Raw genomic sequence first — 11,568 nt, forward strand, 5'->3', positions numbered from 1 at the left:
TCTATTTTTATACACAGGTGAAAGGACCATGAAATCTGATGTTTATTTTTTTTAGTATTCTACTGCTGGAGCTGATGGCCAAAAGGAAGTTTAGTTTTCTTAATGGTTTTGTTTATGTGAAAACATTAATTGCAAATGCGACTAAACGTGGTAAAAAATATTTGGTTCACGAATGCTTCAAAGAAGTTGATCATCCAACTGCATTTGATTTAACATTTCTGGTGATCCTCTGCACGTATTTTGATTCAGATAAAAGGCCAACGATGAAGGATGTTATAGACGCTTTGAATGCAATGGGAGTAAGAGGGAGAAACAAAAAGAAATGAAAACGAAGAAGAAACATAATAAGTACTAGCTGCTATGCTGCTTTTACGTTTTGTATAAAGTTGTTGCATTTGAGTCGAGGGCCTTTCAGAGACAACCTCTTTACCTCCACGAGATAGGGATAAAATCTACGTACTGAGAATTGTAGACATCTTTTTGATGTGCAAACTACAAAGTATCTGTTTATCATAGCTATGCATAATCATAATGATTAGTGTTATTGCTATCCTTAAATTTTATTATCTTAACTTTGTTAGAATTATAATTGTTCGATCATAAATATTTTTGCTATTATCACTTTTTTTTAATTAATCTTTTCTTTAAAATCTGCCTTACTTGTATCTTTGTCTAGTTTCAACTATAGAAGTTTTTTGAAGTTGGAATGTTGTTTGACCATTTTTTTTGCAAAACTTATGTAGAATCTAGCAAAATCCCGTAAACGATAGTAATTTACTACTATACCCTTTATAAATATTAAATATTAATAATTTAACATAACTAAACACTATCTACGGTCTACACACTTCATATGTCACAATACTTCTACTTCACATAAGATATTCCATATTATGTTTTAGTTGTAACAGTAATTGTAGCCTTCGAACTACATCTACTCTTAATGCAATTTCTCATTATATTTCACTATATGTCTATGTCAAAGCATTTACAACTGATTTGCTTGTCTCACTATATCGCACCAAATTGTTAGAGAAGTGAGAAATCATATATTTATTTTATGAATATTTTCTTATTGGATAAACCAAAAATCAAACCGTTAATAATAAAAAATCGATAAATAATTTGTTATTGATTTAGCGTATTTAAAAATAAAAAATTGAACCGATAATACATAAACCGGACACCCTAATAAATACCCCTTTCTTAACAATGAATGCATGTGACAGAATTAGTTGGAAAAAAGTTGTAGAAACCAATGCAAAGTGCTTATTCACATAGTTTCATTCAATTGTTACATTTTTCAGCTTACCAAATTCCCAAAATTCAAACCCCCCCCCCCCCCCCCTTTTCATTAGTTTCTTGTTTATCATAGATTTCACTTTTCTTCATTAACAATGGGCAATGCTTCTTCCTTGCTGACTCAATATCACATTGAAGAAGTTCAAGAACACTGCAATCACACATGTATGCACATTTCTCTTTTTAAAAGGATATTTTTCACTAAAGATTGTAACTTTTTGTGGGGTTTTTATTTTAATGTTTAAAAGAGGGTATTTTTTTACTAAAGTTTGTAACTTTTTTGTTTTTGGGTTATGTGTGTGTCTTATATCAATGTCTCAAAGGTGTATTTTAACTAAAGTTTGCAACTTTTTATTTTGGGGTTATGTGGGTTTTCTTTATATCAATGTTAAAAAGTGTATTTTTTTTTACTAAAGTTTGTGACTTTTTTTGTTTTGGGGTTTTAGTTTCACAGCAGGAGATTCTATCATTGTACCAGAGGTTTTGTCAACTGGATATAAATGGTTGTGGATTTGTCTGTGGAGAAGAGTTTCTTTCAGTGCCTGAATTTGCTGTCAATCCTCTCTCTCAGGTTTGATTGTGTGTGATAATTATTATATGATAAAAATATGTGCTTTTGTGTAATTTGCTCATAGTTGTGCGTGCAACCCGAGATCAAATTTTTTGTTGAGTTGATTTCTTAGATGGTTGATTAACTAATAATGTCACTTTCTTTGTTGAAGAAAATTGGAAACCAAAAGTAAGGTGATTTTTTGAAATAATAACTATTAGTTGAGTGAGCATATTAAAAAATAAACTTAATTTTCCTTATATGCTTATGTAAATACTGTTTCAGGATTTAGTTTGTATAGTTTTGTGAATTGAAACATGCAAATGCACTAGAATGTTGTAGAAATCATGGTCTAGTTCTTTTGCATTTACTTTGAAATGGTTGTCCCCAATGTCGGAGCCAAGATTTTCACTAAATGGAATCCAAAATCTTTGTTGCTTGGACTCTCCAAAAATATTGCCGTACCGTGTTGGATCCTCCAAAGATTTCACTACTTTTGGAGCATTATGCATACACTCATCGGTATATTTGAAGAGTCCGAGCAATATAATCCAAAATATAAGCAAGTATACACACGAAGAAGCCAAGAGGATTCAACATAAAATATACATACATAAAGAAAACATTGACATACCTACACAATGTAATTTTTCAAAGAGTGGTGTCAATTGACTCCCTTTAGACAAATGTGGTTCTGCGACTGGTTGTCCTCACATAATAATGAGGGAATAGTTTCTATGGTATTATTGTGCTATTTGGTGCTTGTGGGATTTTTTGTGTCAGAAAGAAGCATACCACTCTGGTAAACTGAACAAATCCAATCTTTCAGATATGAAAGGTTCGGTAATACAAGTTTGTGAGACTATCTATTATAATTTTGAAGTAAGTAGAATTGAAAGATGATCCAATCTGTAAACGACAACAACATGAGACCTAGTTTATGTTCGGCCAGGAAAACTGGAGATGTAAAGGTAAAGAATTAACTCGAAGAAAACCACAGGTTTCATGCAGGAGAGAGAAAGGTATGTTGGGAACAGAAAGGTCTTTGAACGGGAAATGAAATAGAGATTAAAAAGGTACACTGATTCATCAACAGAGAGGTTATGCTAGCAGGCTAATAGATCCTGATTTCTCCTCCTTTTCTGTTCTCATTGTGCATTGATAAGAATTGTATTTTTTTAGAACATTGAGAAATAAAGTTCGAAGTTCCCGACTCACTTTCTCTCTTCTATCCTCTTAGCTGCTGGTTTGGTGCAATTGTAAATAACATTTTGATTGTGTGGCTCTTTTAGTATATCGTTTATTTGAGGTTTTGGTCAATGACCAACATTGACATGTCACAAATGCATTTTTGCAAATTCTGCCACAATAAAACTTTGTTCTTAATCATCCTTTTTCTTAATGCAAAGGCTATTACGGATGATAGACGGGTTAACTTTCAAAGAATTTGTGGCATTCCTATCAGCTTTAAGTGCTCATGCCATCTTACAACAATAGGTTGAATGTAAGGGAATTTTTCATTTTATACCTTTGATCGTCTCTTTAAAATGCGTAAATCCAATCTTCTTTTGCACTCAACTTTACTTTCTTTTGTTTAATTGTTGCTCATATTCTTCCATTCTTTCTTATTTTTCCAGTTATATATAGAGTTTATGATACTGACGGGAATGGAAATGTGTCATTCAATGATATGCTGAAGGTCTTGCAAGATTTGACTGGACCATTTATATCTGAGACTCAAAGAGAGGTAGTGTTTGTCTTTTAGTTTTCAGATGCTTTTGTTTGTTATGATCTTTTTCTGATGCACCATAGAATGGCACCAGCAGAGTTGAAAGAGCAGTTAAAAGATCTCCTAGATAAGGGTTTTATTCGACCAAGTGTCTCACCTTGGGGCGCTCCGGTCTTGTTTGTGAGAAGGAAAGATGGTTCCCTTAGGATGTGTATAGATTACTGCCAGTTGAACAAGGTTACCATCAAGAATAAGTATCCTCTTCCGAGGATTGATGATCTTTTCGATTAGCTTCAGGGTGCTTCCGGTTTCTCAAAAATTGACCTCAGATCATGTTACCATCAGTTGAAAGTAAGGGAATGTGACATTCCAAAGACAACATTCATGACCCGTTATGGTCATTATGAGTTTTTGGTCATGTTGTTCGGTTTAACTAATGTACTGGCAGCGTTCATGGACCTTATGAATAGAGTCTTCAATCCTTATTTAGATATGTTTGTTATCGTCTTCATTGATGACATACTAATCTATTCAAGGAATGAAGAGGATCATGCTAGCCATCTCAGAATAGTTCTTCAGACTTTGAAAATTAAGGAGTTGTATGCCAAGTTCTCTAAGTGTGAGTTTTGGCTTGAGTCTGTGGCATTCTTAGGCCATATTGTGTTTGGAGAGGGAATTAAAGTTGATACTCAGAAAATTGAGGCAATGCAGAATTGGCCTAGACCCATATCTCCAACTGATATTAGGAGTTTCTTGGGTTTAGCTGGCTATTATAGAAGGTTTGTAGAGGGATTCTCGTCTATTTCGTCTCCTTTGACCAAGTTGACTCAGAAGACAGTGAAATTTCAATGGTCTGAAGCTTATGAGAAAAACTTTCAGGAATTGAAAAAGAGGTTGACTACTGCCCCAGTTTTGACCTTACCAGAAGGTACTCAAGGTTTGTGGTGTATTGTGATGCATCTAGAGTTAGTTTGGATTGTGTATTAATGTAGAATGACAAAGTTATAGCTTTGCCTCCAGACAGTTGAAATTTCAGAGAAGAATTATCCAACCCATGATCTAGAGTTGGCTGTTGTAGTTTTCGCTTTGAAGATATGGCGCCATTATTTGTATGGTGTTCATGTGGATATGTTCACCGATCACAAGAGCCTTCAATATGTGTTCACTCAGAAAAAGCTTAATCTCAGACAGAGAAGGTGGTTAGAGTTACTCAAGGACTACGACATGGTATTCTTTACCACCCAGGTAAGGCTAATGTTGTTGTTGATTCCTTAAGCAGGTTGTTTATGGGTAGCACCGCCTATGTTAAAGAAGGAAATAGAGAGTTAGCAAAAGATGTGCACAGACTGGCATGCCTGAGAGTCAGACTTAAGGATTCCACAGAAGGAGGAATAGTGGTGACGAATGGGGTTGAGTCATCATTAGTGTCAGACGTAAAAGGCAAGCAAGACCAAGACCCTATTTTGCTTGAATTGAAGGTAAATGTTCGTAAGCAAAAAGTATTAGTTTTTGAACAAGGGGGACATGGTGTATTGAGATATCAAGGTAGGTTGTGTGTAGCAATGGTGGATGGACTCCAAGAAAAGATCATGGAGGAAACTCATAGCTCCAGATATTTTATTCATCCGGGTTTGAAAGAAGTGTATTGGTGGAATAGTATGAAGAAGGGCATTGCAGAATTTGTTGCTAAGTGCCCAAACTGCCAACAAGTTAAAGTAGAGCACCAAAGGCTCGGTGGTTTGGCGTTTGGTAAGAAGGGGAAACTTAGTCCCCGGTATATTGGGCCTTATCGAATATTCAAAAGGATGGGCAATGTAGCTTATGAGTTGGAGCTACCACAAGAGCTAGCAACGGTTCATTCGGTGTTTCACATCTCCATGTTGAAGAAATGCATGGGCGATCCTTCATTGATCATACCAATTGAAATATTGAGATCAAGGACAACTTATCGTATGAGGAGATTCCGATTCAGATCCTAGATCGCCAAGTTCGCAAGTTGAGGACTAAGGAAGTATCATCAGTCAAAGTCCTTTGGAGAAACCAATTTGTTGAGGAAGCTACTTGGGAAGCTGAAGAGGATATGAAGAAAAAATATCCACATCTCTTTGAGTCCGGAGAAAATGCAGACCAAGGTACTAATTCTCTTCTTAGTACTCTTTAAATTATGAGTGAGCATATTGTTTGTTTGCATTTGCTTGTTGGGTGTTTGATCTTGATGTTACACTCTGAGCCTAGTAAGAATAATCTCATTTGAGGACGAATGTTCCCAAGAGGGAGATATTGTAACATCTCGCAATTTGAAATATCTAGGAAGTAGCTAAGAACTTGAAATAATCATTTTTGGAAATAGTGACAAATTTGGAAATTTGTTTAAGTTAGGAAAAATGAGTTTTTGGTCAACTTCAAATGGCCATAAATCCTAGCTCAGTATGGGTTATGTGTACTTACAGATATGGTTGGGAAGCTCTTGGAATGATCTTTCCAACGTCGTCGAGTTTGCACGATTTCGAGTTCGTATGAGTAAGTTCTGCCCTTTGAAAGTTGGGCTGTTGGAATAAGGAAAGTCTAATCCGGATTTTGGAAGGGTAATTTAGTCTTTTCCTTGCCCTATTATTATCCGTTTTAGGAGTTTAATATGGGTCAAATCCGATTTTAGTCAGTTTAAGAAATTGGAAATTTACGCTAGGGCTTGGAGAAAGGAGAAAAGAGGAGAAAGGAGAAGAAGAAGCAAGATTCGTCGACTTCGTCAATGATAGCTTGTGGATTTCGTCGGGGGTGATCCCTACAAGGTATGTGAGATCACATAGCGTTGGGTTAGTTCGCCCACGCGCCAAACATGATTCAATTCAGCGAATTTAAGTCTTTGAAAGTTTGGAAATTGAAGTTCTTGGTGAACATTGTTGAAAGTTTTGTTGAATTTCTTGTAGGTTGTGTTGTTGGAGTTCTTGCGATTTGATTCACGTATTCGGGTTTAATTTTGGTTTGAATCTATCATATATTGAGGGTATAAATGATTCTAAGTGTTTGGGGAAAGAACCATTAGAGTTTAGAGGGTTTAGAGATGAAAAACGGAGAAGAAAGGTCGTCAAACACCTAGGTATAAGAGTAGGGTGTCGTGCCAGCCAGCGCGCCCCAGACCAGTCCCTGAATGTTGAGGGCTGGCTCCCCGTGCCTCTCAGAGCGCCAAGGACGCCAATTCTCCCCATTCGCTCTCCACCTTTTCGTACTTGTTCCTTAGCAATGTACCTATGTTTTCCAGTTGATTCCAACACTCTAAGGTACATCTAAACATCATGAAATCATCCAATACATGAGATCATGAAACTTGAATCTATAATCCAATTCAAGGAAAGTTAGGATCAAACTCAAGAGAAGTTAATAGTCAAGTCTAGAAGTTAAGAAGCAAGTCAAAGCAAAGTTTTTAAAGTTTTCAAAAGTTTTTAACAAACGTTTTAACCTTGTTTTAAGACTTATGTTTCAAGTTAAGCAAAGAGTAAAGAGTTGAGTTCATTTCTCAAAAAGTTATAAGGGAACTAAGTATTATCAAAGAGTTATAAATGTTTTCACAGTTGAGTAAGAAAAGGGAACATCGATTCCAAGAGAGTTTTTAAGCTAAGTTTTGAGTAATTATCTCAAACCAAAGAAAGAAGTTTGTTTTTAAAACATATGAGCTAAGTATATTTTTGGGAGTAGTATTAAGCACCGATATGAGGATGTGAGTTCATATTAACTCAAGTCTCCATAAACCATGTAGCCATCATGGGTATTAATGGGTCATACTTTTTAGACGATCACATAAGTTAAGTTAGTGGATCCAATAAGTTAAGTAGGTTCTATATGATGACACAGTATAGGACTATTCTGACAGCGTGTCAAAAGACGTTGTATCATCACTTAAGCTCATAGTGGTGGTTGTCGGTTAGAGAAACTCCCACCTAAACTATATTACTTTGTATATGAGTAAAATTGAGTTTGTTATTGCATTTTCTTTAATGAACTAAGTTGCTTTTACTGTTTTATAAAGCTTTTCATATAATGCATGTGTTTCATTGCTTTATTCTGAGTTAAGTTTATTCATGAGTTGAGAAGAGCCAATGTAAGTGTTTTCTTCAGATTCCTTTCAAGCATATATCTTGTTTTAGCATTCCAACTCGCATTCTCGTACATTTAATGTACTGATGCCAGTTGGCCTGTATCTTTTTATGATGCAGACACAGGTAACCAGGATCAACCTCCAGCGCCTCGTTGATCCAGCTTGAGCATTCAGAGTCTGTTGGTGAGCCTCATTGCATTTCGGAGGACTCCTTTATTTACTTTCTTGTCTTTCAGATGTTAGGATGATCGGGGGTCCTGTCCCGACATCCCTCTTTGTTTTAGAGGCTTCGTAGACATTTAGTAGTCAGACGTCTTTACATTATCATTTCATATGTTAAGACTTGAGTTTCCATTTTGTCCAAGTTGGATGTTGACCATTAAACATTCTGAGTTATTTCACTAAAGTTATTTGAGTAAGTTCATTTGATTATAGTAAAATGTTTAGAGTCTTCCACTGAGTCCCATCTTTCAAATCTCTCCAGTTTAGTGTATTTGGACTTGTCATTCAACTCATTGTCTCTGAAGACAAGTTTTGATTGGCTTCCACCTTTTGAGCTACAAGTTATAAGCCTTCCATCTTGCAATTTGGGACCTTCTTTCCCAAAATGGCTTCAAAATCAAAATAACTACACTGTTCTAGATATCTCACTTGCAAGTATTTCAGACACGCTTCCAAGTTGGTTCTTTAATTTTCCCCCCAATCTAAAGATTTTGAATCTCTCAAACAACCAAATCAGTGGAAAAGTATCTGACTTAATAGAGAATACATATGGTTACAAGGTTATAGATTTAAGCTCTAACAACTTTTCAGGGAATTTGGCTCTAGTCCCTACCAATGTCCAAATATTTTATCTGCATAGAAATCAGTTTCTCGGATCCATCTCTTCAATTTGTCAAAGTGGAACTTCCCCAACTTCTCTTGACTTGTCATGCAATCGATTCTCAGGAGAACTTCCAGATTGTTGGATGAATATGTCTAATCTAGATGTTCTTAATCTAGCCTATAACCATTTTTCTGGAAAAGTTCCACCTTCATTAGGCTCCTTGACAAGTTTGGAGTTTGTATACATACGCCAGAACAGTTTTAGTGGAATGTTGCCTTCTTTTTCACAATGTCAGCGGTTGCAAATCTTGGACCTTGGAGGAAATAATTTGACAGGAAGAATCCCAGCATGGATAGGGTCTGATCTACTCAATTTGCGAATTCTAAGCATGTGGTTCAACAGATTCTATGGCAGCATACCGTCAATTATCTGTCAGTTTCAATCTCTTCAGATACTGGACCTTTCAGCAAATGGATTATCAGGGGAAATTCCACATTGCTTCAACAATTTTACCTTATTGTATCAGGATGATAGTTCTGGTGAGCCAATGGGATTTAATATCCTAGGTCTCCATGGTAATCCTCTTACTTACTACTTGTACATTGGTGACTTATTGATTCAATGAAAAAATAGGTGTTTGAGTACAAGAATCCTTTATTAGATCTGATGACTATTGATATTTCATGTAATGAATTGGTTGGCGGTATACCTAAAGAGATAGCTGAGATGAGAAGATTGCAGTCTCTGAACCTTTCAAGAAATGATCTGAATGGAAGTGTCATTGAAGGAATTGATCAAATGAAGATGTTGGAGTCTCTTGACTTATCAAAAAACAATCTTTCTGGTGTGATCCCTCAAGGTCTTGCTAATTTGACTTTTCTTAGTGTGTTGGACTTGTCGAACAATCACTTATTCGGGAGAATTCCATCAAGCACTCAACTGCAATGCTCTGATAGATCATCCTACAGTTATAATGCTCAACTCTATGGTCATCCTCTTAAAGAGTGTCCCAGATATTCTCCTCCTAAACCTCATATCGATCATGGCAGCAACACCAATCCACAAGAACATGACGACGATGAAGAGTTCCCATATCTGGAGTTTTATATATCAATGGTGATAGGTTTCTTTGTCACATTTTGGGGAATCTTGGGCTGTTTAATTGTCAACCGTTCTTGGAGAAATGCTTACTTCACATTCTTAATGGGCATGATGAGTTGGCTCGATATGATGTCAGGAGTCTGGTTTGCAAGGCTCAAGAAAAAGCTGATGAGGGCCTGATAAATGTAAAGTTTGTGTGTACTTTGTTTTTTTTTAAGAAAAAGCTCGATATTTGAGGTGTGTGCAAGTTGATCCGAACATCATTGTTATAAAAAAAAAAAAGATGAAAAGCTTCAGTCCTAGCCTTTGGAAATTTCTCAATTCACATTCACGTTATTGATATTTATATCTGGATAGCCTACACTAATGTTGACCCTTCTCCATTTTTTCTTTTCTTACTATTTATTTTGGTATGTAAAAGTCAAATATACTCCATTTTTTTTACTCTAGGCAGTTGCTTATTCTACAAGTCAAAGTAGAAGAAGATTAGATGTTCATATGGTATAATCTTTCTTTTATTTTCTTCTCAAAGTAGGGTCACTTGACTATGATATCAAACTTAAGTCGGTTGTATAATTAGAAAAAAAAATTGTATGATTTATTCTTAACGAGTCTTTGTTAACTCAAAAACAACCTCTCTACCTTCACAAAAGTACCTGTATACAGACCACCCTACCTAGACCCCACTTCTCGTAATATAATAGGTATGTTGTTGTTGTTGAGTCTTTGTCTAATATTCATAAATAGCCTTTCTACTTTGACAATAGTACGGATATGGTTGCGTACACACTACCCTCCCCAGACCCCACTTGTCGGAGTATAGTAGGTATGTTGTTGTTGTTGAGTCTTTGTCTAATATTTTGGTTGGGTTTGAGAAGAATTTAAAATCATGGATTTCTGTTTCCTATTTATATAAAAACAAGTAGATGCTTGTAGGAAACATGTTATAGTTGAATAGGTTAAAAGTTTCAGAAATGCAGAGAATTTAACAAGACCCTTTGTATAGAACCATGGGCAAAAAAAATAATCCAAGAGACTTTCTTATTACTTGGTCTTTACTGCTCCTAGAGATGGCTTTTGGATTAACTTCAAGAGAAGTTAACAAGACCCTTTGTATAGAAAAGGAGAGAGATGCTCTTCTTGAGTTTAAAAGAGGCCTTAACGACGATTTTGGTTGTTTATCTACCTGGGGTGATAGAAAAGAATGCTGCAAATGGAAGGGTATTAAATGTGACAAAAGAACATATCATGTTATTGTTCTTGATCTCCACAGTGAGGTTACTTGTCTAGGCCATGCTTGTTTTACTCCAATATTGATAGGTAAACTTAGTCCTTGTCTACTTGAGTTGGAGTATTTGAATTTCTTGGACCTCAGTGTAAATGGATTTGAAAATAGTGAGATACCAAGATTCATAGGCTCCCTTAAGAGACTATAGTACCTGAACCTTTCATTTTCTGATTTTTCTGGTGAAATTCCAGCATAGTTCCAGAATCTAACTTCTTTGAGGATTCTTGATCTCGAAAACAATAAACTTATAGTAAAGGACCTTGTGTAGCTTTCTCATCTCTCCTCTCTAGAGTTCTTGCGTCTTGGTGGTAACGACCTCCAAGAAAGCAATTGGTTTCAAGAGATAACTAAGGTCCCTTCATTGAAAGAATTGGACTTGAGTGTTTGTGGACTCTCTAAATTAGTTCCGTCTCCAGCTGATCTAGCCAATTCATCTTTGATCTCTCTCTCTGTTCTTCATTTATGTTGTAATGACTTTTATACTTCATCTGAATATAGCTGGTTATTCAATTTTAGCACAAGCCTAACTAGCATAAACCTCTCTCATAATCAACTCATCCGTCAAATTGATGATCGCTTTGGGTGCTTGATGTATCTTGAACATCTTAATCTTGCTAATAACTTTGAAGTTAAAGGTGGGGTTCTAAGTTCTTTTGGGAGCTTGATGTATCTTGAACAT

General features: G+C 35.8%; 1 protein-coding gene across 1 annotated transcript; it reads left to right on the forward strand.

Moving 5' to 3' along the window:
• The first annotated feature begins 1,397 nt into the window (after positions 1-1,397).
• On the forward strand, positions 1,398-9,781 carry LOC125817269 (receptor-like protein EIX1). Its single transcript, XM_049496814.1, is given in 8 exon segments — positions 1,398-1,467; positions 1,749-1,873; positions 2,636-2,690; positions 3,490-3,604; positions 4,861-5,059; positions 6,509-6,542; positions 8,122-9,132; positions 9,135-9,781. Coding segments are annotated over 8 exon segments (2,256 nt in total).
• Positions 9,782-11,568: the final 1,787 nt, after the last annotated feature.

This window comes from Solanum verrucosum, unplaced genomic scaffold (genome assembly GCF_900185275.1).
Source record: "Solanum verrucosum unplaced genomic scaffold, falcon-dt-bn FXZP01000259.1, whole genome shotgun sequence".
Lineage (NCBI taxonomy): Eukaryota > Viridiplantae > Streptophyta > Magnoliopsida > Solanales > Solanaceae > Solanum > Solanum verrucosum.